The sequence below is a fragment of the Eptatretus burgeri genome, chromosome 4 (genome assembly GCF_056783735.1).
Source record: "Eptatretus burgeri isolate ZD-2024b chromosome 4, Ebu_testis_v1, whole genome shotgun sequence".
Taxonomy (NCBI): Eukaryota; Metazoa; Chordata; class Myxini; order Myxiniformes; family Myxinidae; genus Eptatretus; species Eptatretus burgeri.
In genome coordinates, this window is record NC_140964.1 from 125,927,073 (window position 1) to 125,954,165 (window position 27,093).

The window sequence follows — 27,093 nt, forward strand, 5'->3', positions numbered from 1 at the left end:
TAAAATAATTTGAAATTTATCTACGAGAGCGGCCAGGGGGGACCACATTATTATCCTTTTAATCCCTGCCAATTTTTGTCCTGTTATTATTGCTTCACGAAAAAAGTGAAAAAATATTCTCACGAAAAAAATAAGCGACCACTATATTCGTTATTATTGTGTGTCTGTCTGTCTGTCTGTCTGTCTGTCTGTCCCTCTGTTCGGTCCAGTGCTCCGTTAATACAATGGCGATTTTGATGAAACTTGGTTGGTAGGTTCATACCATGACCAAGTTGTGTGCAAATGAAAACCGTTGCTATGGACACCACCGTTGCCTAACAACGGGACTTTGAAATTTTTGAAAAATCATAAAAAATTTATTTTTTCGAAAATCAAAAATCGGGCCACGAGCGACTGTGAGCAGTACATTCAGCCATATCGTCAAAAATTTCCAGCCGGATCCCGGAGAAGATAGACTTTGAGTGAACCCTGGTCGAAAACAATAAAAAACAATTCATGATATCTCAGAGACGATGAGTCAAATATACATGAAACTGGTATGGTCGGTTCATGGTATGTCCTAGTTATGTGTGAGAAAGAGCCGTTGCTACGGACCCCTCCGTTGCCTAGCAACGGCCGAAAAACCTCTAAATGTGGGGGTATTTTAACGAAAAAACAATCTGCAGCATTAACCCTTGAAGCTAGAATCATGAATTTTCTTGTGCTTAATCCTCAGGTCATTCCCCATCGAACGGGCCCATCGTGTCAGGTTCTATTGGGTAGTTGACTACTCATGTCCGCCTACCGTCTTGTCTGTCTGTCTGTCTGTCCCGAGCATAGCTCCGTGGGTTTTGATCCGATCCTGGTAAAATTTTGGTGGGAGGTTTATATCATGATCTAGTTGTGTTTTCCTGAAAATGGGCGTGGTGCACCCAATATGGGCGGAGCCACGCCCAAAAAACGCGTTTTTAGGGGGGTAGCCGATTTCAATTTGCATCTTCTCCTAGGGGGGTTGTCGAATCTGACAGGGGTTTCGGTATTTGGTTAGCCCAATGGCACCTGCATGGTCCCACAGAGCTCGATGTTTCATTTTCATCCCAAGGTCAAGGTCACAAGGTCACGAAGTTAGAAAATTGTGAATTTTGACATAAAAAAATTTCTTCTCCGAGGGGTTTGTCAAATCTGGCTGGGGTTTCAGTATTTGGTTAGCCCAATGGCACCTGCATAGCCCCACGGAGCTCGGTTTTTCATTTTCGTCCCAAGGTCAAGGTCACAAGGTCACGAACTTAAAAAATTTCGAATTTTGACATAAAAATCATACGACCGCCCAAACTTTGAGAGGTAGGATGACAATATTTTTTATGCAGAATCTTGAGGACAAATCGTCTTGAAACCATTTTGCTCCATCTCGAACACCTTGCCCATGGCGCCCCCTTCAAGTTTGTTTTTACGCTGATTTCATCAAAGTGTGGATAATCCGATGAGTGCGAAATGCCATATAGCCTATATTATGTAATATTGTTCCTGGAATGTTCCAGAAGAAGTTTTGCACCAAAGGTCATAATCCTTGACCTTTGACCTTTAAAGTTCACAAAGGGCAAATTTTCAAAGTTGTGGGAATCGAACCGGGTTTTCGACTTTCTTCGATGAACTAACTCCAATAAGCTGTAGCACGTATCCTGTTTCCTTATTTTAATGTCCACAACATTGTTTTGTGACCTTTAAACGTTATGCAAAGGTTAAATTTTGAAAGTTGTTGAAAGAAACTGGGTTTTCGACATTTTGCAGCTCATAACCTGTCACTTGTACCACATCATGTTGATCATTTTTATAACTTGGTCAAACATTATCACATTGTCTCATCCTTGACTTCTGAAACGATCTACATCGTCAAATACCGCTCGTGAACCATCGTCGTCTTCAGACTTGTTATTGTTCATATCATTATTTTGCAAGACTGTAATGTTGATATTATTTTTATTAATATGCTGTTTTCATTATTCTTAGATATCCTTGGAAAAATGGAAGTGGAGGGTGGAGCAGGTATTAAGGAAGGAACGGATGATGTAATTGTGATGAGTAAGGCCAGGCAAGAAAAGATAATTTCAGGAAGGGAAAAGTTAAACATATTCTATACCAATGCCAGGAGTTTGAATAATAAGATGGAAGAGCTTGAAGCCAAAGTAGATAGCGAGGAGTACGAAGTAGTTGCAGTGAGTGAGACATGGTTTAAGGAGGAGAGTAACTGGAGGACAGGATTAGAAGGCGACAAGGTGTATCGGTGTGATATGAAGGAGAGAATAGGAGGAGGAGTAGCAATCTGGGTAAAGGACAGCATTGCATCAAGAGCAAGGGATGACATTAAGGAAAGAAATAATGTTGAGGATTCTGTATGGGTAGAGATTTGAGATTGTAAAAACAGTAAGACAAGGGAGGATGCTTTTGTAGGGCTCTGGGTGGGAAGGAAGAGGAGGAAGGAGGAGTACATGAAGAATTCAAAAGGGCATGTGGTAAGGGAAGAGTGTTGATTATCGGAGATTTTAACTTGCCTGGGATAGATTGGGTCCAGGAACAGGGAAAGGGCAGAGCAGATGAGGATTTTCTAGTTTTAGTCCAGGATTGCTTTTTAACCCAGTTTGGAGATAAGCCCACGAGGGGGAGTGCAGTGTTCGACCTCCTTTGAAGTTTCGATCCCAATATGATGGAGGAGGTGGAGGTCGGGGAGCATTTTCGAGCAAGTGACCATAACTTTGTGTGTGCAACAATGCTGTGAAGGGTTAGAGTTCAGGATAGGAGGGTAAGGCTATGAGATTTCAAGAAGGCAAACCTTGAGGGAATGAGGAGAGAATTGGGTGATGTAGATTGGGAGACTCTAACAACAGGAAATCAGCATCAGGGAAATGGGAAACCATGAAGGACCAAATGTGTGGAGTGCAGAGGAAGTACATTCCAATGAGGTGGAAAACTAGAAACAGAAAGAGACCAGGGTGGTTGAGTAGTGAGATAAGGAATGTTATTAAAGAGAAGCAGAAGTCATTTATTAGGTTTAAAATAACAGGACTGGAATTAGATTTATATCAGTATCGGAGTAAACAGGGGCAGGTTAAGAAAATAACTCAGCAAGCCAAAAGAGAGTATGAGAAGGACATGGATAGGAATATTAAACATAATAACAAGGCTTTCTTTAAGTATATCAGGGGGAAAGAACAGGTTCGGACCAGTCTGGGTCCATTGAGGAATAACACCTGGAGAGTGGTGGGTGATGGAAGTGAGATGGCAGGCTTATTAAACAGATCTTTTTCTTCAATTTTTACACAAGAACAGTCAGGAGAATTCCCAATAGCTGAGAGAATCTTTCGAGAAGGTGAGCAAGGGCTTTTACAGAAGATCCAGGTTGGAGTGGAGGAAGTAAAGGAACAGCTCGGTAATCTAAGAGAAGATAAGGCTCCAGGTCCAGATAATATGCACCTGAGAGTATTGATGGAAGTGGCTGAGCAGGTAAACGAGATGTTAACGGATATTTTCAATAATTCCCTGGAGTCAGGACAGGTACCGGAGGATTGGAGAGTATCAAATGTAATACCACGATTGAAGAAAGGATCCAAAGAATATTTGGGAAACTATAGACCTGTTAGTTTGACTTCAGTTGTGTGGAAGGTGTTGGAGACATTAATTCAGGACCAGATGAGGAACCATTTAAACAAATACAAACTAATTAAAGGTAGTCAGCATGGGTTTACCATAAGTAGTTCCTGTTTAGCAAATCTTTTAGAGTTCTATGAAGCAGTGTCTGATTGGGTGGATGATTGAAATGCAGTGGACATAGTATATCTAGACTTTAAGAAGGCATTTGATGAGGTACCACATAGGAGGTTGTTAGCCAAAGTGAGGGCTAGTGGAGTGGCTGGTCAGATGGATAATTAGAATACAAACTGGCTTTGTGATAGGAAGCAAAGAGTGGCTGTGAGTGGGAGGATGTCTTGCTGGGAGGATGTCAGTCGTGGGGTCCCTCAGGGATCAGTATTCAGACCATAACTATTCAATTTTTACATAAACGATTTGGATCGTGGGGTGAAGAGTAAGATTTCCAAATTTGCAGATGAAACAAAGCTTGGAGGTAAGGTGGGTAGCAGAGGGGGTGGTGATCAGATACAGGAAAGTATTGATACTTGTATAGATTGGGCAAAATATTGGTGGATGTAATTTAACCTGTTCAAGTGTAAGGTGTTGGGGATGGGGAAGAACAATGAAAATAGAGATTACAGGATGCAAGAGGTAATTTTGGAGCGTGTCACACAGGACAAGGATCTGTGGATGGTAATAGATATGGGAGGTAAGGAGACAGCAGAGTGTCAGGCAGCTATAGGTAAAGCTAACAGGGTTTTAGGCTGTATAAGGAAGGAGGTCATTTATACATCAAAAGAGGTGGTGTTAACATTGTACAGGAATTTAGTGAGGGCCACATCAAGAGTATTGTGTTCAGTTTTTGTCACCACAAATCAGGAAGGACAAAGATGCCATGTGTCATTCAATGATGCCATTCAAATCAGGAAGGTACCAAGGGAGGGGACTTTTACCCAGAGAGTCGTTTATGCACGGAATGGCCTCCATGGAAAGGTAGGGACAGCAGAAAAAGTAGATAAGTTTAAATTAAAATTAGATAGGTACCTGGAAGTTACGGAGATAGAGTGGTATGGGGATGTTGGCAGGACTTTCACATAGTTTGAGCATTTATGGGTGATTGTGTACAGAGTGCTGTTGGTGGGGGTCTTGTCACGGGGTGTTGTGTGGTCGATGTTGTGTGATTTTAACCAAGCCCATGGCCCCTCCCCTGAGGGGAAGAGAGAGAAAAAAAATACAAAAATTGCAAATATATATATATATATATATATATATGTACATTAATTTCATTAATTAAAAACATTTTTTTTCTGCATTTTCTTCCTTGGATCTTGTGTAGATAAATTAGTATGGTGTTTGCGCAGCCATGACGGGCTGAATGCCTCCACCTGTGTTAGATTTCCTTGTATTTCCTTGAAAATGGCATGAAAAGGCGGAACAACACTCAAGCTGCTATATATACACCTTTCCAATGTGGGGGGGGGGGTTGGGGGGAGGCATTAAAACAGGAATTCCTCCGGATTTTTTTTTCCAATCAAGGCCAAAGCAACACAGGCCGAGTATGAAAATAACATGGTGTCCTCTTACTCATGAGTTGTGATACAATTGAAGGTTCTGAAGCATTACTCGTAATACCCTCTCCCGCCACCACCGGGAGCGGCACGACATGGTACACCTTTACGAAGATAATTTGCATCGCCCTAAAATTGGTCAAGATTGCATACGTCATGACCAAATACATCGACATCAGACAGACTGACGTCAAAATGTGGATTTCAGGGGTACAACAGATTGACAGGTCAACAGGGGTCCCACTCGGCCATTATTATATTTTGCATGGGGCCCCCAAATGACTAACGCCGCCTCTGAGTAGAGTTAGGATTGACGTTGGCTTTGATTTTTTGGTCAACAGTGGAGGACGCAATGGAATGGCAGAAGGTGCAGCCAAAGCAGGCGTGGCCAGTGGAGATGTAGGCATGAGTGGTGCAGCCAATGGAAGTGTTGCCACGAGTGATGTGACTGGCTATTGTCAGAAACCCAGTCGTGGCAGAGACCGTTTCAGTTGTGATAGAGATGACCAAGATGTCAAGACAGCATAAATGAGAGATGGAAGAAGAGAAAGTAGAGACCGTAGTCGTAGTCATAGTCGTAATAGCCGAGAAAGCACTGGTACCAACATTTCAATTCGGAAGATGAGGCAGACGTGGCTGCCAAATTAAATATAGAAGGAGAAGAAGAAGAAGAAGAAGAAGAAGAAGAAGAAGAAGAAGAAGAAGAGCAGCTGAGCGGGTGCTACAAAGGGGGGGGGGCCTAATTCGGCCTTGGGGAATGACTGCGGTGGGACAGAGAGACAAAAAAGGATTGTGTTGAGTAAAGTAGGGAAGATAGACAAAGAGGGGAGGTAATAGTTGGGGAAGTAGCAATAGTAGTTAGAGAACGATGGGTGGCCACTAGATTGAAAGGTCTGGTGAAAATGTGTGGCATAGCCATGGGGTGAATAGGCCACCCCCAGGGTAGCTTTGATTAGGTAGTAGGGGAGGGAGGGTGTTAGAAGTAGTTAGACAGGATTACTCCTGTTTTGCCTCATTGTTGTGTGCACCAAATTAGTAAAATGATTGGGACAGTTGTCCACAGAGAACGCAATTTCACCATCCCCCCTTCCCACATGACCCTCGCCTCCATCATGGTGCCTACCCCCAGGTCCACCTGGTGGCATCCCCACCATCGACAACATTCCCCGACGTCTGAGCTGATGCCTGGGCTACACTGCGAGCCATTCAAGCCTGCCTGCCCACAATTCCGTTATTGTGACCATTGCCAAGAACAGTGCCAGTCGCCTCTGTTGGTTTTATTAGTAGAGATAAAAAGAGGTATCGATGATGAACGACCCCCATAAAAGGGAGAGGGCATGTTTACATATATACTGTGAAAATGCAGGGGGAGGGAGGAATGCCTGTGGAAAGAAGAATGACCGCTGTCTGAATTTGTTTCCTTGGCCATTCCTTGGTGGGAGAGGCCCCATCATGTAGATGCGTCTGAGTTAGACCAACTATCATTCCTCAGTTCGACCAACTACCACTCCTTGGCTATTTTGGAGTGTTTTTTTTGCACATCCCATCTCTCACCTGCCCGCAATCTTTCCCGTGAAAACCAGGCTTGTGGCATTAAATAGGATTCGAATAAGATTTGCATCTTGTGGGTGTCTAGTAAGGGCCTGTCGGGGTTCGCACCCTCATGGGAATTTTTGTTTGTCGTATATTTATTGTTGCTGCTTGTATTTCTTCTTTATTCTTGTGTATCAATTAGTGTGCGGAGATGTTTTCTTTCCTCCCATTGGGGATAAAAAATATTGAACAGGAGAGGGGAGGGGTGGAGGAGGAAAGGATGGGTGAGGGGAGGGGAGAGAAGGGGAACCAACAGTAACCAGCAAGAAAAAGAAGGTTAGGTTAGGCCGTTGCACTGCTTGCGTGAAGCCCTTGATGAAAAATTTCAACTGAACCCCTCCCACTCCCCCTTCTCTTCCAATGCCAATTGGGATTAAGAGAGAGAGAGAGAGAGAGAGAGAGAGAGAGAGAGAGAGAGAGAGAGAGAGAGAGAGAGAGAGAGAGAGAGAGAGAGAGAGAGAGAGAGAGAGAGAGAGAGAGAGAGAGAGAGAGAGAGAGAGAGAGAGAGAGAATGAGAATGAGAATGAGAATGAGAATGAGAATGAGAATGAGAATGAGAATGAGAATGAGAATGAGAATGAGAATGAGAATGAGAATGAGAGTGAGAGTGAGAGTGAGAGTGAGAGTGAGAGTGAGAGTGAGAGTGAGAGTGAGAATGAGAATGGGAAGAATTCCCACGCAACAATAATATCCAGCCAATTACTGCTCAGGCATTCGGGGTATGGCTCCATGTGGGGAGGCTTTCAAAGCTGCTCATGCGATACTTCTCATTTGGGAGTGAGACTTCAAACCCCATGCACGCAACAATACTCACTTTTCATGGTAAATTATATGGTAGAGTAGATTTATGTTTAAGTAATAATGCAATCAATTTTTAAAGTCTCATTTCCATGTCACAGGATGCTTACAAACGCATGTTTCTCTGTGATTTATGGTGTCAATGATTATATTATGACGTCACTGAAGTTGCTACCTTTATTTTATTGCACTTGTTTGTGAGACAGAATCTGCCAAAGCACAGCGTGTCCAAAAAGCCCTTGTGCAACTTTGAACTTTTAACATTTTTGATGTGCACATGACAGAAACAAATTATCAATTCTGTAGTCCAGTAGAAATTACATTGGACCTAGACATTTCTGTTAACAGGCCAATTATTGTTTTAAACAGTACAGAAGGGTATATTTAGTCCCTACATAAAACCCAAGAAAAATCAAGATTGGGCAAATTATTTTTTTTGGACCGATTTCATTGATAAGGTGTCTTTTCGTGCAAAACCCATATTTACACAAGTGTACTTTGGTAATCAAATTATTTCTGCTAATAATGGCTTCCAACTATAATGTCTTATTCAAATTTGATATTCAAATACTAAAAGAGTATAAAATATATGAACTTTGGTAAATAAATTTACTTATTTACATAAATCCAAGATGGCCACCATACAGATTTGTCCTATGTGGTATGATCAAATAAGATGTTTCCAAATTGAACAATGTGAATAATATCAATTTATTTCAATAATATATTAGCTTTGAAATATAATATATTATCTTTAATAGATGTATGATTTAATTTATTGATTTAATTATGAATCCAAGATGTGGCCATTTGAATAATCAATTGCACATTTCCTTCTATATCACGTTTTGAAATAATAGTCACTGTTAGAGTGTCTAAATACTTAAATATGATTGGTCTATACTTTATATTTACATATTCAAACGCTACAGTGATTGTAACCATACTATTGCAATATTTTCATTATGTATACGAAAACAATGTTCTAAATACTTATTGTCCCATGAACATCTTCCAAAATATATTTCATACCTTATGGCAAAATACCCTGAGATATATTATGGCATGACTTACCTATAATTATAATAGTGAATCGAAGTGTCTCTCCTCGTACATTAATTCATGAAAACTTGCAATACAGGTGTTCATGTTATTCATAGAAGACATATGGCAACCAGTATCTTGTGCAAATCAGTATCTTGTGTAACTTCAACTAACTACACAGGGAAACAATAAACTTTTGTACACTTCACCGTATTCACATTCCTTACTAGTCATCATCCATATCGGCATTGAAAACAGGGGAAGGGTTTGAACAGAATCCTTTGCACTTGCAGTGAATACTGCACGGAATTCTCTTCTTCGAGCAGCTACAGTTGGTAAACAGTCTTGAACTTGTTGAACAGGAACAGTTGATTTCCTTCAAGAGGTTCTCTGGGGCGGCACACTTGTCTGTGATTACAAGTGTAACAATACTGTTCACAGTTTGAAAGCCATACTCATGTTTGTCCAATACAGTCTTTAACTGAAGCCATGTGGATACTTGGTGGTGTACTCGAAGAGAATGGAAATAGCATGCTCTACTTGTCGGTGGCATCCTCTCAACAGGTACAAACTTTGTGGAGATGGCAAACAAATACCTGAGTTCATCAAGATGGCGTTTCTCGTTGACATGGCTGTACAGAGAACTTACAAACTGTTCTTATATGAATTCCTTATATGAATCATGTAGTATAAAACATGCCTGATTGCTCAAAGTCACAACATTTGGCCTTCCGTCAATTTCTGCAATGGTAATTTTTGTATCAAGGTAGTGAATAAGTAGTCGTTTGAAATGCTTCATACTATAAGAGGTGATATGTGGCAGAAGTTCACCTGTATACTGGTCCAAAAGCTCCTGTACTGTGTGCTGTTTCTCATCTTCCTCCATAATATCAGGGAGTCCATCACACCATGAGGTAAAAAAGTTGTTTTGAATATCACGGGTTGGGTTTTCAGTTGTTTCTTTAGATATTCTATCATGCTCTGCCATAAAAGAATTGCATACACTTTCGGTGATATGTTGCTTCCACGGCACGAATGTCACCTGCAACAATGATGCGGGCCTTAACATCTGCCACCTTGGTATCAGATCTGTTGTCACAGATATCAAGTAGTGTTTCTTGTAACACACTTTTCTTACCCCTCCCGACGATTTCAACATTGCTGATACCTGCATTTCTATTTGGATGCTTGTGTATTTCTCCCAAGTCAATCTTACTGGCACATATGAGACAGTGAGTCTTATACTCAAACACATCATCCCCTGATCTTAAAACACGTGGATCAATATTTTCATTATCAAGTTGCTGTGCCTTCTGAATATTGAAAGATGAGTTGTATGTCTTTTGGAACTTTTCATGCACAAAGTTGTTCTGATTCGAGGTAAGAGTGTTGTGAAGTAAATCATTGCGTTGAATAGATGCCTTGATCAGAGAGTTGACACCCTTCTCTCTCAGTTGCACTTCTCCTTCACCACTGTAACGTATAACGCATGCCTGCCAGTGGGCCAACCACACCTGAAAGGAGAAATTAATTCCAAAGTTAGCAATTATAGGATAAATCATTAGAAAACTTAGTTATAAATTCCAATAAAATGTTAAGATATTTAGAAATGTCATTGTTTTAAGACATTCTTATAATTAAGATATTTTATTTCATATATACAATGTAATTATATTGTAGCATTATAAATATATTTAAATGTATTTAATTCCAGGCACAATAGTTGATTAGTTTTAAGAAAATCCGTTTGAAGGTTCTAAAATATATATATATAGTAATCTTAATATGTTTTCAAGAAAACAGCATCTGAGCAATCGGAACAAGTCAAAGGATGATGTTCCGAATGCTTCAAAATCTAGCACTGAAATCGGGAATCCTTGAAAGTAAAGTAAGCAGCGTGATTCTTTTCAGGTGTTCCCTCATTCTAGCAATGAACAATATTGATCACAGCCAGATTTGAAGTTATAGACACCTCTATAATTTTTTTTTTTTAAATAAATTGGCACCAAGAAGGCTGCAGTCTATTTATAGTAACAACACTCGAGCATGAAAAGATATCTAGTTTTTTTATATGATTGCCAAAATCAGAGTTGCAATTGATGCTAATGGTAACTTTCAAGAATATATAGATGCCAAAGGGGGTTTGCACCTTTGCGTAGTATTTATATTGGCAGTTTGGTGATCCAGAGCTGAGGCCCTAAGAGGTGAAATACACTAGGCTGGCACTACTCTCATTTTCTTTCAATTGCAAGGATACTACGTCATTATGTGTGGGCATAATGTTTCTTGGGTGTTTTTATGTATTTTACAAGAACATTGTATCTCAACATTCATACATACCATCTTGTTAGTCCATTTGTGCAGGTACCAACAGGTCCAGTAACCTTGACATGTATTTGTTTATAGAAGCAACGGTACCGTCTTCCTACAACTATTGTCATATATATTGCTGAAACAAGGCATTGGGTCCTTTGTTAAAAATCAATTTAAACCTATTTGCCCATTCTTGATTTTTCTTGGGTTTTGTGTACATGATGAGTGGACATCTCTAGATTATTTAATGCAATAATTGGTCTGTTAACACAAATGTCTAGGTTAATTTATTTTTACGTCAACTTCTACTGCACTACTGCTTGAAATCACAATTACCTCCAGCACTGAAGGTGGATGGAGATTATGTTGTCACCCATGTCTGTCTGTCTGTCTGTCTGTCTGTCTGTTTGCTTCTTTGTTTGTTTGTTTGTCTGTGAGCAGGATATTTCAAAAAGTTGTGGATGGATATGATTCGATTTTGGAGAAGATCTGAATCTGGATCTGGATTCAAGAACTTTTAAAGTGATTCTTCACCACTGAGAGATAGGTCCTAAAACGATATACAGCACGGTATGTCAAAAGGTTATTGACGGATTATGACAAAACTTGGTGGACAGGTTGGAAGTGTGACAAGGACAAATCGATTGGACTTTCGTGAAGATCCGAATTTAGATACGAGAAATTTTTTTTTTTAATTTAAGTGATTCTTCACCATTGAGCGATGGAGCCAAAAAACATATGCATCTTTTTTTGGTATACACTGTCGAGGCACGTCTGAGAGTTAACACACAGAACGTACAGCAAGGGGAGCAGGAGACAAGAGGGGTGGGAGAGGAAAGGAAAAAAGTGTAGAGAACAGAGACATGAAGAGATCTGTGGAAGGGAGAGGGATGGGGTGGGGTGCATGGGGAAAACAAGATGGACACTACAGGGACTTTCAGGTCCTAACACAACAGGGACTTTCAGGAAGGAAAGCAGGGAATTTGAAGGAGGTGGGTTTGGGGTGGATTAACTGGGGTGGAAAAGATCATGGTTTTATATGGGGAAAGATAAGAGATGGTGGTGAACAGCTGTTCTGAAGACCTGGAGGGAAGAATGGGATTGAAGAGATTGTGGGAGTTTGTTCCAAAGGCGGAAAAAAAGAGGAATGAAAGAGTGAAGGTGAGCAGTGAAACTTGATTTTGGTAGTTTTACAAGAAGGGGGTTGCTGGCGTATTAGATAAACAGCAACATATTTCAAAAAGTTGTGGACCGGTTTTGACACAACCAGCTCGATGAGTTGGTGAGGTGACAAGAACAAGCTGATTAAATTTTGGTTCAGATCCAGATCCAGATCCAGCCTATCAGTGGGATGCAAAATGTAAAATGTTCAGTCTGGCAGAGGTATGCACTCAACCGAGTCCAGTTCTTGTCTAAGAAATGCAAGGAATTTCTTTATCACGTTTGATATTTTGTTTGGACCAAAAAAAAGTAAAGAGTATTCGGCAAATACAGCAGTGAAAGTGAATGTGAATGGTGGAACTTAGTCGATGTTTTACTCCTGCCAATTTCCAGATTTCCACTTTTAATTCCATGGAATTGGTCATTTTTAAGGTTGCATAATGGTGCTATTACCTCCAACACCGAAGGTGTATAGAGGTTATGTTTTCACCACTGTTTGTTTTTTTTAGTCATTTCATTCTACATTTTTTATCTGGGAGGTATAACGTAAATAATGGTGGGCCTCTTCCCGTGTTGAATTCCTTGTAATGGAACATATATCATCTTGTTATACGAATAATCGATACTAATAAAAGGCAATGTGTGTGTGTATGTGTGTGTGTGTGTGTGTGTGTGTGTGTGTGTGTGTGTGTGTGTGTGTGTGTGTGTGTGTGTGTGTGTGTGTGTGTGTGTGTGTGTGTGTGTGTGTGTGTGTGTGTGTGTGTGTGTGTGTGTGTGTGTTAGGTCAGGTCAGGTCAGGTCAGGTATGGGAGCATGCGCTGGACTAGTGCGTCGCTGTGTCCACTTTCCGCGAGTACTCCAGGGGCCTCCGTCTAGCCATCCCCCAAGCAGACGCCTGGCCCATCCCCATCTCCTTGAGATGCTGATGAACCTGATGCAACCACGAGGCACGTAGTCGGCCCATTGGCATCCTCCACTCACGAGGCTCCCTCACTGAGAGAATCTGGTGAGCAGGATCAGCTTCAGGAAAATGAGGCACATGTCCATACAGCCGCATTTGATGCTCACGGACTATGCAGGTAACAAGTCTCATTTGAGTCTCTCTCAGCAACCGCTCGTTGGACACAAAGTCCGACCAGCGATAGCCAAGGATTCTCCGAAGAGACCTGGTACCAAAGGAATTAAGTCTCCATCTCAGATCACTGGTCAGATGCCAAGTCTCCCATGCATAGAGCAAGACTGGAAGCACCAAGGACCTGAAGAATCAGACTTTCATCCTCCCGTACAGAGACCAGCAGCACCACACCCCATGATCCAGTGAATCCATGACTCCCCAGGCCCGACCCAGACCTCTGTTGACCTCTGGCTCACAGCCAGCAGAGACATGAATATCACTGCCAAGGCAAGCGAATCTCTCTGTGACCTCAACATCCTCGCCACAAACAGGTACAGACAATATAGCAGCATACAAGATGTCATTGAAAACCTGGATCTTAGTTTTGACCAAAGAAACCCATAATCCCAGCGGCTCCGACTCCTCATTCAGCACCTCGAGGGCCCCCAAAAGGATATCTAAAGTCTCCGCAAAGATGACTGCATCATCTGCAACATCAACGCCAGAGATCTTGACATTCCCAAATGATGCACCGCAGCTTGATCTCTCCGACATCCTCCCCAGAATCCAGTCCATACAAGTGTTGAAAAGTGTGGGGGCAAGTACACACCCCTGACGAACTCCAGTAACAACTGGAAATATGTCAGAGATGGTATCACCACATCTCACAGTACTCCCAGTACTAGAATATAGCTAAGACATCAGATTGATCAGTTTTGGTGGCACCCCACGAAGACCAAGGATCCTCCAGAGGACATCCTAATTCATTGAATCAAACGCTTTACAGAGATCAACAGAGGCTACAAGCAGCCCCTGCCAAAACGCCTGTCTGCATTCGATGAGGACCCGAAGGGCAAGGATACGGTCAATCATTCACCCCTTTGGTGTAAAGCCTGACTGCTCTGGTCGCTGGTGCTCAAGCAGATGGTGGTGAACCCTCTCAAGAATTATCCGAGCAAAGACCTTGACCTGCACTGACAGCAGCATCACCCCTCGGTAGTTGTTGCAGTCTTGGCGATCACCATTCCTTTCAAGAGAGGGACAACAAGGCCCCTCTTCCAGTCAGTTAGAATGATGCCTGTGTTCCAGGCAGAGCACAGAACTGCAGGCAATGACACGAGTACAGCATTTCCACCAGCCTTGAGAAGTTCAGTACATATTCCATAGATCCCAGGAGCTTTACATCATGTCAACCAGTTTACCACAGCCTGCTTCCACAAATGAAGGTGGTCCACAGTTGATTGGAGGGTCACCAATAGGGATTGTAACACCCCTGACAACCAACTTGACAGCTGGTGTATCAGCCTGGTACAGCCAATCAAAGTAACCGGTCCAGCGGGCCTTCACTTCTGACTCCTATGTCAAGAGCCTCCCACCCTCTGCGCTAACAGCAGTACACGAAGGGATGGGCTTGGATGAACGCAATGTGCAAATTCCCCTGTAAGCAGGACGACAATCACTTGACCACAGGTGATGCTCGACCCCCTCACAGATTGCTCGCCCATAGGCCTCCTTGTCCACCCTTAGCGCACGTACAGTTTTACGCCTCAACTCCCTGAACAGCTCAGCTCTGAAATTCAGCCTGGTGCTGCGACTCTGGTCAATGGTATCTTGTGTCCCTTGAGAGACAAAATTCTTCTTCTCCCGACGGTGAGTTCCAAGACATCTACTGGCAACATCAAGGACCGTGGTCTTGAAGGCATTCCACAATTCTTCAGGATCCCCCAAAGCACCCAGACCCCTAAAACTCCACTCAGCCTGTTCGCAAACTCCTCAGCTACCCTCTCATCCTTGAGCTTGCCAACATCCAGCCTCGGCTGGGATGGTACCATTCTCCTGGATTTAAGTTGAAACTTACGAATTGTTACAACAAGTCAGTGGTCAGTATTGAGGAACTGAGTACTCCGGTAGACCCTGCCGTTCTGGATCATCCTCCAGCGACCATCAAGGAGCACATGGTCAATCTACTTTGCCACACCGCCAGCATTGGAATACCAAGTCCAGCGATGAGCCTGTGGGCGCTGAAACCATAAACCAGCCACCCGAAGTCCATGACTTCTTGCAAAGTCAAGGAACTTTGTGCTATTCTGCTTCACAGTTCCAGACCCATGAGGACCAAAACGTCTCATAACCATGTGTGTCAGTGTGTCTCCTTCATAACTCCAAAACCATAAAACCTAGCAGCCTGAAACTTTGCCTGCATACTAAGAATACTACAAGAAAGTGCAAGAGTGAAAATTGGCTGTTTGGGTTAATTAAAACACCCCTTTTGAAGATAATTAACGGCCTTATTTAATTATATCCTTCATCAGGTGATCCTCCACCACCTCGCTGTCGGTGGTCTTAAGGTCTTTCCTGGGTAACCTCGCTGGGGTCTGAAGCCGCCATGTTTTTTTGGCCCACTCAACCATGCTTTGACTTGGAACAGGCCGCAGCGATTTCTTAACAATACAGTTTGTTTTTTCACTTTCCTCACTCATATTATCGAATGCCTGTTCATCATAGTTACTAATTGCTGGGTACATTGCAATGCTTATAAACGCCTGGAGACGCCAGCGGTTTTGTCTTTATTTCATTTGCGCATATGAATTACCGAGAGAATCTCTTCAACTAAGAATTATTACAAGATGTAAGCTCCAGATTTGAAAGTATCAGCAGCTCCCATTCCCCCAAAAAGTGTTGATTTGTCCAATTCGGACATTGCACAGGCGTTTCCGGGTGCAAAGTTGTACCAACGGCAATTGGTAATCCCTTGCCAAGCCAGGCGTACCGTTGGAGTGCTTGAGTGCTTAAGCCACTTACCGAGCTGTACAGTGCAGTTCGTGTCCTGATCGGGATGTACAGTTGACAGTAACTACAAGGAAGGGGTACATTTACAACACACACAGAGGTGGTACATATGGGTAGATTCCGATCTGTACGGACTCTCTGCGGGTGTGTGGACATGACATACCTGTTACAGGTGCCGTTGTGGCAAAGTTTCATCCCATCTCATGTGGAGGTTCTTTCAGGTTTTCCTTTGTCCTCCCACCTGTTTCTAAAGCATTTGGTTATCGGATTTGCTTTGCAAACGTTAAATGTTTCTCTTTGTGAGTTTCAAAGCAAAATATATTTGATAACGCCCAAATTCTGAGCCGTTTGCCGAAACAATGTATTTTCTAAATGACGGAGCCAATTTTTTTTTCACCCGTCACACGCAGCTGTTTATAAAGATTAATGTTTGTGATCATCTCCCCGAGACGTCTGTATAAATGGAACATTTTTTGCTGAAAGCTAATCAAGGTTTCTGGGTTGTATACAGGACATACTGAAGTTGGTGATCTCACTGACTCCAACTCATCAATTCCTGAAAAATTGCCGAGATCGGCTGAGCATGCGTGTGTCGTTGATTGGTATCCACATATGGGGTTTCAGAATATGGAATGGAGTCCTCCCAGGGTGAGCTCAAAATATCCACATTCATTTCAGTAAGGGCTCACGATTTCACAGACCAAGCTGTGATGTTTTCTGATCTCAAAATTTTGTGCCGAGGGCTCTCTTCAGGATCATTACTGAGTCCAGGAACGACTTCCAACTGTAGTTTGTTTGTTGTAATATTCCCAGGGATGGTTTTTAATATCTCTGTGAGGTTCTTTGTCATGAGTGGTATAACTTTGGCATTCTTCAGCTTTCAGGATTTTTTGACTTCATGCTTGAGATCTTGGTATTTGGTCATTTTCTTGATTTCTGCACCGTTAATCCAAAATCAACGGTATTAACACCTCAATTAGCAATGCCTTCTTCTCCTTTTTTGTACCTAAGTATGATATCTGGTCACAATGCTTTGTTTCCGATGGGATCATTCGGTCGTACGTGAGCGGTACTTCAATGTTTTCAGTGACTGCTTTTGGTTCATTTTCCCACAATTTTTTTTTGGAACTGGATATCAATGTTTTGCAGATGTGCCGGCGGTTTACTTTACAAACTCTGTTGTGTCGTTGTTTGTACAGCTGTTCTGATGGGGTTTTTTGGGGGGTTCTTTTTCATGTTTGATCATGAAGCGTCACATATCATTCTCTTTGCTAACCCCACATCCACCCCTCACCTGTCTTTTTTTTCCCCCTCCTCCCCCCGCCACCCTTCCCTCTCACTCTGTCCCCTCCATGCTCCCACTTCATAATAAAATGCAGCACTCTCCTCCCACATCTCTCTCTCTCTCTCTCTCTCTCTCTCTCTCTCTCTCTCTCTCTCTCTCTCTCTCTCTCTCTCTCTCTCTCTCTCTCTCTCTCTCTCTCTCTCTGTCTCTGTCTCTGTCTCTGTCTCTGTCTCTGTCTCTGTCTCTGTCTCTGTCTCTGTCTCTGTCTCTGTCTCTGTCTCTGCCTCTCTCTCTCGCCCCCTGCTGGGTGTTGGTGAGTCGAGTGGAGTGTTATGGCGACTGTGTGGTCTTGGTGAGCTGTGATCTGCCCTGTTTTTTTGCCTTTCTATCCCCTTTTGCATCGTTTTTCACCTCCCTTCCTTTGTTTCTCTCGACGCATCGTTATTTGTGCTCCCACCCTCCCCTTTCCGTTACACCTTGCGCTTCGGCCTTCCCTTGCGCCGTCCTCACTCCACCCCACCCCCCCCCATCTGTCCTTGTTGTTTCGCGGTTTGCCCTTCGGTTCATCTCTTCTCCTTCCCTCCCCTCCCCATCCCCCTGTTTTCTCCTCACATACCTTTTCCCTGAGATAGAGAGAGAGAGAGAGAGAAAGAGCCCACAGCTTCTTGTGGATAGCTTTTAGTTGGCGGCCCATCCCGGCCCTTCAACTGATCGTTTTTTCCTCACTAACGCTGTGTTTATTTCCTTTGGAAACCTGTCTCGACTCGTATTTAATTACTGCACGAGAGACATCACCCCTCCTCCCCCTTCCTAAACATGACCGTATTCCCGTTATGCAGCATTTGAAGCATTGACACGTAAACATGGTGTCGTCTGGGTCCTGCCCGACGACGTCAGCGTCGAGGATGTCGTTATTGCTACAGGAAACGTAGTCGGTAGTGACAAAGTTCGTGCCCCTCGCGAATGAACAAACGTGTGGTAATCTTCGTGTCTGAGACAGAACTGGTTCACGAAATCGTATCGACCGGACTATCAACAGATGACGGACATTTCGTGCTCGTCTCCCCTCTGGACACACCGGCCGTGAAGGTCATGATCTCGAACGCTCCTCCTTTCCTGAAGAATCAGACGTTGATCTCCGAACTATCTCGTTATGGTTCTGTGGTTTCTCAGATCACCTTGTTACCTTTACGTTGCCAGGACGACCGGACGAAGCATGTGATGTGTTTTCGGAGACAAGCTCCTGTAGTGCTTCCTCCCTCTAACGCTGAAAGAACCTTGAACATCGTTTTAAAACTCAAAATTGATAATCATGATTACCAAGTCTACGTAACCACTGACAGCCTGAAATGTTTCGAATGTGGTAATTTCGGACACTTGAAACGATCTTGCCCAAAGGCGACTTCGTCAAACGATGAAACAAACCTCGTCAACAAGAATACGTCTTCTTCCTCTTCTTCTTCCTCCTCGACCGTGAAGGAAGCGAATCCCGTGTCCGGTAATAAGGCCTAGTCCCCTCAGTCCAATAGTCGAAACAGCAAAACGAATGTTTGGGATGGTTTCACCATCGTTTCATCAAGGAAGAGAAAGACTTTACCTGATGGTCGTTTCATCCAGAAGAAGGGAGCATTTACAAACGAGGAATCTGTCGGTAATGTTCCTGCAGTCGTGACTGACATCACTTTACAAGGCCTACCCGGAATGGACCCGGACCCCGGTACCTACGGTATGGACCTGGTATGGACCCGGAACGGACCCGGAATGGACCCAGAATGAACCCGGAACGGACCCGGAATGGACCCGGACCCCGGTACCTACGACCAACAAGTTTACCCCTCTTGCCGGTGAGGACATCGACGTCTCCCTTTCAGAGACCGCTTTACCTGTTATCACAGTAAATGAAACTGTTTCACTCGTTAAAAACTCTCCTATTGGAAAGTCCATCGACGGTGATGCACAGACCACGAGTGATGAACCTGCTGTCACTTCGGTAAATGTTAACCCTGAATCCTTGTCAGGAGGAAATAGCAAAACAAATGTTAACCCTGTTACTGCTCCCAGTTCATCACGTGGTGAAGCTGGAAACACAGGAAATGTTAAAATGGATGTTTTACGAGAGACCCCCAAAGTACTGTAGACCTCCACGCCGTTGGAGGTCGATAACACTGTTACAGTTGAGGGAAGCGATATCGCTACATCCACTGATGGTGTTTCCGTTTCATCAAATCCCCCGATTATTTCCGTTACTTCACCAGGAGATATTCCCACAATGGAAGAGCACATAGACCTGGTAACCAGTACAGATCCGTGTATCAATACTGACGACAGTATCGATATGCAGGACGGTACAAGCTTGTGTGACTCGGAAACTAAAACCGACTCTGACCAATCTGACCTGGAGGAAGCAAACAGGAACAGTCAGGTGGAAATGGTGGAGAAGCCGACCAATCAAGGTCCCATCCCCCCCCCCCCCCCTGAACAAATAAGACTCTTCTTACAAAATACAAACAGGAAACGCAATATAAACCTGATGGAATACTTTCCAGATCTACTGTCCTTCCTTGAGTGTGCTCAGGCTATCGTACATAAGCCTGACTTATTCGGTTTCCACCAGACACACTGTCACCGCTTAAAAAATTTATTGCCAAGGTGTAAAGGGATCCTAATCAATTATCCCACTTCTGATCTTATTCTTACGAGCTATTATCTTCCTCATGGCCAGTTTCAAGATTGGAACAATAAATGTTAATGGTGGTGGGAGTCCGCTCTGCAAGATCCAAATTAAACAGTTGGTTGAGGTCAACGGTCTCGACATAGCTTTGTTACAAGAGACCCATGCTGTCCGATCTGTTCAGGCTGTGGCGACTATTTATGGTCAAGGAATGTTTCTTCAGTAACAACTCCTCGTCGAAGGCAGGCCTCATGTTTGTCTTGGGGAAACATTTCCATCCGTCCTGCCTTAAATTTATGAGTATTATTGATGGACACCTTTCCTCTGTGACCTTCTCCATCAATCAGGTCAAGTTCACAATTCTCAATGTGTGTACGCTCCAAGCAAAAATGATGAGCGGATCTCCTTTTTTGCCGAACTGAGAAAATTCCTACAAACACTGCATTTTCAGACTTGTCTAATTAATTATTGGTGGCGATTTTAACTGTACTGTTAATGCTTCATGTGACCGGAACGGGCCGGAACCCCAACCATGTACCGCAAAACTTTTTGCAAACATCATTGCGGAATATAATCTTCATGATATTTGGCGCATACAACACCCTTCTGATCAGTCTTATACATGGTGTCGTTGTTTAAACAACCACATCTCACTTGCGAGGCTTGATCGCATCTATGTAAATTCTCATTTATTACATGGAGTTTATAAATCCGATATCGTGCCTTCTGGTTTCTCTGACCATTCCCGAGCTCGAGTCTTTATTCAACTCTCTAAACCATGTCCAGGGAGCTCTCACTGGAAATTCAGTTACAGTTTACTAGAAAACCTCAACTTCATTCAGGCCTTTGAATCCTTCTGGACGGCTCTCCTAGAACAGAAGCTAAGCTGTTCCATTAACCCGCTGATATGGTGGGATTGAGTAAAAACCCAAATTAAAGGTTTCTTTCAACAGTATCAGTTTTTCTCAACAAGGGCTCACCATGAAGTAAAAAAAAAAAAATTACAGTTTGAGATTTTATATCTCCAACGGGTCATCGGACAAAATAATAGAAACAATCAAAAAACCTTAACTGAGAAACAGTCCTTATTAAAGGAAATAACCGAGAGGAATGCACGTGGTGCCTTCGTTAGAATGAGGGTGCGACACCTGATTGAGGCAGACGTACCAACCAAGTACTTCTTTTCCTTAGAGAAACGTCTTCCCAGTAAACAGCTTTCTCAGCTGCGATTAGCAGATTCATCCATTCCCTTTACACAATCAGCAAATCAAACTCTTTGTGAATGAATACTTTTCGAAAATATATTCAATGGAACAAATAAATCCTGTCAGTGTCGCCTCGATCTCCGTAGGCCTGCCAGTGTTGTGTGAAGATGGGCGTTCCCAACTGGAAAGACCCATTATTTTGGATGAACTTGGCACTGCCCTGCACGGCCTTGCCATTGGGAAAGCACCTGGTTTGGATGGACTTACAACCGAATTTTACAATAAGTTTTGGCACTTATTGGGTCCAGAACTCATTAACACTTTGAACGCAAGCTGCCAGCTTGGAGAGCGAGCTCAGAGTTGCCGACGAGCTCTTCTTACCCTCATCCCCAAAAGGGAGACGTGTTGTGTATTGGAAATTGGCATCCTATCTCCCTGTTATGTACGGACTATAAGATATTTTCAAAAGCCCTGGCATCGCGACTGACTCCTTATTTATCCTCGTTGTTGAAGGAAGACCAATGTTACTGTGTCCCAAGATGTTCCATCTATGACAACATCTCCCTTGTGATAGACATCAATGAACTGTGCAAGGAAAACCCTGAAGATTTAGGACTTCTTCTCCTTGATCAGGAGAAAGCCTTTGACCGTGTTGACCATCGGTACCTTTTCGAAGTACTTGAGCGGTTTGGACTTGGTTCAATCTTCATCTCTTATATTAAGTGACTATACAATAATATTTATAGTGTGCTTAAGATAAGCAATGAACTTGTTGCACCTTTGTCTGTTAACAGGGGAATTAGACAAGGTTGCCCTCTTTCTGGGTTGCTTTATGCTCTCTCCATCGAACCCCCACTGGTTTATTTGTGCTGTAGACTAACAGGGTTTAGTTTGTCCCAGCTTGAACTGCCCATCAAGGTACTGACATACGCCGATGACGTGTGTGTATTCGTACAAGATATCAATGACGTTAACATTGTTCGTTATTGTTTGTCCTTATTTGAAAAGGCTTCTTCAGCCAAAGTAAATTGGAACAAAACGAGCGCCCTTTGGCTCAGTCCGTTGTGCTACTTGACGCCAAGACTTCCTGATCCACTGTCATGGGCCAATGATGGTGTGAAGTACCTTGGAGTGTTCTTAGGTAATAATACCACAGTAGCAAAGAATTGGGCTGGTCTGCTCGAGTTTGTTAAGGGTAAACTGCAAAAATGGAAAGGTCTGATCACACAACTGTCATATCGTGGAAGGGTCTTGGTCATCAACACACTGGTGGCCTCTACCTTATGGCACAGGTTCTTCATGCTGCATGCTCCAGCGGTGTTGCTTTAACAGCTCCAGAAGTGCTTTGTGTCCTTTTTCTGGGATGGAAAACACTGGCTGCGACCTGGGGTCCTCAGTTTACCACTGACCGATGGAGGACAAGGCCTGGTCGACATAAAGAGCCGGCTAATGGCCTTTCGACTCTTGGTTGCTCTTTGCATGCTATACACGCGGCCCTCTCCACCATGGGTCAACGTCGCTTGTCACCTTTTGTAACAGACTGGGAGGGTAGGCTATGACCACTCTCTTTTCCTGATGGACCTTTCCAAAATCGACACATCCCCCCTCTCTGGTTTCTATCAGAGCATGCTAAATGCGTGGCAAGCTCTGACAATAACAAGAGCTACACATTTTTACACGAAACAGATGTTTCTGGAAGAACCTTTGTTCTACAACTCCTTTTTCCATGATATGCCTGCTGATAGGTGTTTCATTCAACGCTTTACCGACAAGGGCGTTAAATCTGTCACAGATCTTCTCAGCCCAAACGACAGCTGGATCGGAGCTGATGCATTGGCAAGCCTGGTCGGTGTGCGATCCTCTCGAATCGTGGCACGCATATTAGGTAGTGTGATTTGGACATACATACAGATCGCACCTGCTTGGGAGCAGGACCACCAAAGCAATGAACAAAATGCACATCGAATACCTTCTCTCTCTACCTTCCCTGAACTCGTATGTGCTTTTTTTCTCTTGCCAGCCCTCTTCCTTGTGCCCCTTTTAATGTCGGCTTCAATAGCCTTCCCAAACAAAAAGACCTTTATTTGGGTTGTGTAAAATTTCTTTCACAACGGCAAATAACACAGCAGAGAGTTTGATGGAGAGACCTCTTACCTTGTTCTCCCCCTTATTTTCTTAACTGGAAAGGTTTTTTATCATCCTCCTGTACCACCACGACATGGCGACCTCCAATGGAGACGAGTACACTGGATCCTTCTTTCCAATCACTTGTTACACCGTTTTTCAAATCTGCTTGTAGATGAATGTCCTTTTTGTAAGAAATCTGAAAACCTTTTTCACATCGATGTTGAATGTCAACGGTTGGCACCTTTATTTATTTTACTTCGGAATTGTTTTGTGAGGTTTGGTTTGATTTTTAACACTTGTGTGTTCATCTACGGATTGGATATTCTACACAAAAATTCCAATGCTGTGTTTGTCAATTTCCTGCTTGTTCAGGCAAAGATGGCGGTATGTAAGTCAAGGAAAAGAAAACTTGACGGTGTTGGAGTAAATGATGAAGATGCTTTGTTTTTGTTCCAAAACCTTTTAATAAGTTGCATTAAATTGGATTTTGCTTTTTTTCAGTAACTGGAAGATTATCACAGTTCGAATCAAAATGGTGTATAAAGGAAGTTATTTGCAAAGTCCGAGAGGAACGTTTATCCTTTTGTGAAATGTTTTGTATATAATCCACCCGATTCATCCTTTCCTTTCATCGGAAATAGTTTCTTGGTTTTCTTTCTTTCTCTGAAATGAAAATGTCACTCCCATTTGGGGGCTTTCTTTTCTATTATTATAATAAAAAGATACAAAAGTCTCGCTCTCTCGCTCTCTCGCTCTCTCGCTCTCTCGCTCTCTCGCTCTCTCGCTCTCTCGCTCCCTCAGTGAATAGCAACGTTTGGTGAGGTGTCACTCTTCCCACCTCTCCCCCCAGCTCCCCTTCTTCATCATCTTTGCCTCCACTCCCCCCTCTCACCTTACACCTGCCTCCTCTCTCTCTTCCCCCCCCCCCTCTTTATTGTCCCCATCAGCGAAGCGACAGGTTGTATTTGCTGGTATTATAACACTCAAGGTTACTCTCCTTACCCCCCCTCCACTCCTGACCCTCCTCAGTGCTCACCAACCCCTGCTTCTTGCTGAAACTATGCCACATGAATTATTTTGAGTTGTGCATAAAGAGATTTATTTAATTTTCTCTTCGTTCAGCAGTTTCCAATGGCATGTCTGCCTCATTTGGAATATAGATATGCTGATCAACAATACTCGTTTTGATTGTTGTGCAATGACATTCTCTTCTGTCTCTGACAGATGCAAACAGTAATTTGTATTTGCACAAGGAAGCACACAAGGAAGAAGGTAGTTACCTACAGGATACACAACAGTGTTTAACAATGAGTTATATAACGGATTAGAGTTACAGGCAATGGAGAAAAAAACCATTAAGGGTTGCCCTTAAGCTTGGAAAGTGTACACTTGTCGTTTGGTAGCAGGTCCTTCTCAACAGAGGGTTAAAATGCATGTCTGAAGGAGAGAGGGAGGGAGAGAGAGAGAGAGAGAAAGAGAGAAAGAGAGACAGTTGTGGAGGTAATCCCAGAGGATCTCATTGTCTGGAGTGGAGAAAAGGTTTGCACCATTCCCTAAGAGAGACACAGAAGATCAAAGCACAGTCCAGTCAACACAGTTGTACTATCAGAACCCTCCATGCTGGGGCAGTTCTGAAAGAATAGGCAATGGAAAGATGAAACAAACTGGTCATCATAATGACGACTTTGAACACTAATTGTTTTGCCTGTTCTACTGCACTTTCTTTTCCCGCATTGCCCTTTAGCAGAGCATCCAATATTTCTCCAATACTTTTTCAGCTTCTTGCAGAACCATGATGTAATTAAATTTAAAACAACAAAGAACTAGAATGGCACTCGGTATTGCGCATCCCTCCGCAAAGTTCAACAGTTTTTGTTTTGTATCCCACTTATAGGCCAGATCTGGATCCGGACCTCAACCCAAATCAAATTAGTGTATTCTTATCACCTAACCAACTCTTCCACCAAGTTTTGTCATAATCCGTCCAGAACTTTTTGAAATATCCTGCTATATATCGTTCTTTGCCCAACCTCTCAATGATGTCGAATCACTTTTAAAAATAATAATTTCTTGTATCCGGATCCTTATTCCGATCTTGAGCAAAATTTAATGGATTCGGCCTTGTCGCACACCCAGCGTGTCCACCAAGTTTCGTCCAAATCCATCAATAACTTTTTGAGATATCGTGCTACGTATCGTTTTTGGCCCGATCTCACAATGGTGAAGAATCACTTTTAAAATTGTATTGTCTGGATTCGGATCCTGGCCATAAATGTGTGCTGCTGTTCTTGGCCGTCACCTACATGCACAAAAAATTCACAATTGTTTGAAAACCATGGGCAAAAATAGTTTGACAAACAAACTTTCTAAAACAAACCTAAATTTCAAAGTAGGCAACATGGGTGGTCGCCATATAATTGCATACTAGTCATACAGTTTTTGACGGATCGGGCTGAAATTTTTTGACAAAGAGGTTGATTATAGTGTGCATAAAAGCATGGAAGCCGATTTTTGATTTTCGAAATTTTGGGCGATTTTTCAAAAATTTCAAAGTCCCGTTGTTCGGCAACGGTGGCGTCCATAGCAACGGTGCTCAAAAGCATACAACTATATCCTGGTATGAACCTACCAGTAAAGTTTCATCAAAATCAGTTGACTCCTTTGGCCTCCAGAGCTGTCCATTACATACATACAGACAGACGGAAAAACCTAAGAATTACGGTAGTCTAGCGACCACCCAACAGACAAACAGGCACTACAGACCAATATACTTGGCAAAATTATTTCACCAAGTAACAAACAGACAGACAGACAGACAAACAGGTGTGAAAACATAACGTCCATCACCCATTGGTGGTGGAGGTAACAAGGGTAATTATATCGGACAAATGTTACTCTCTCATAGTTGTGACTAAATGCACATTTTGGTGCACCATAGTTCTCAGCAGGAGATACACTGCAGTGCATTGTCATCTTATGAAGATAACGTTGACACACAATATCACCTGATGTTATCTATATTTAATACCTAACAATTTGTTTTATTCTCTTGTGCAGGCGCTTGCAGGCATCATTGATACCAACGCATTTCTCGACCGTTTCCACAACTACATCCTACCGCGGTTGCGTGGCGAGGATCGCGTGTGTCACTGCGTTTGTGGCAGGTGTGACCACCTAATGCGTTGTTTCACTGTGCACGGTCAGCTTTTGCTCGGTAAAGTGAGGTTCTTTCATTATTCATGCACTCCTTCATTTCGGTTTTGCAAGTTCATCGAAAAGCCAATTGAGGTCCTTCTTCACTCTTGTGGGGAGTTGTTGCAAGCTGGCATAGGATACGTGGTCGAGGTTCGTGGAAGAGCTCCATTTTTTTTTTAAATTATGTATCTGCCCCAATTGCTCGGCTCGCATGTGCAGAACCCCCAAGTAATAAAGTAAATTGGGGCAGCTTGGACATACTTAATGCCTCCCAGATAAGGATTGTCGAATGAAATGACGAAAAAAAAAATCTTTTAAAGAAGCCAAAAGTACTTGGAAACGTACCTGTGAGGAAGGGATGTGCCTCGGCACAACAAAGCAGTTGGAGAACTTCCTGATCAACTTGTCCAAAGAGTTGATATGTTGTAGTCCGTATTGCAAAAAGTCCCAGCGATGTGTGCCCGTGAAAGGCCTTAAGGTTCGTAGATGTGTGTGTGTGTGTTCCAACCAAACCTTTGTGGTTCTTAACACTGATGGGAAGGTCATATCTGGAGCTTGTTGAAGCACAGGATAAGTTTAAAATGATGATGTTTCCTATTATTCATGTTTGTGAGAATGGGGAAGGG

At 43.0% G+C, this 27,093-nt stretch overlaps 1 protein-coding gene across 2 annotated transcripts in view; it reads left to right on the forward strand.

Annotated features, from left to right (window-relative positions):
• TMEM240 (transmembrane protein 240) overlaps nt 1-27,093 on the forward strand; it is a 183,864-nt gene that overhangs the window by 49,967 nt on the left and 106,804 nt on the right. Inside the window, exons 1-2 of one of the 2 annotated variants that reach the window (XM_085879957.1) lie at nt 8,678-9,170; nt 26,330-26,436. In XM_085879957.1, the coding sequence (XP_085736083.1) occupies nt 9,096-9,170; nt 26,330-26,436 (182 nt within the window). In that variant the 5' untranslated portion in view covers nt 8,678-9,095. Of the gene's footprint in view, nt 1-8,677; nt 9,171-26,329; nt 26,437-27,093 lie in introns of those variants that run through there. The other variant, XM_085879958.1, reaches the window with a different exon arrangement.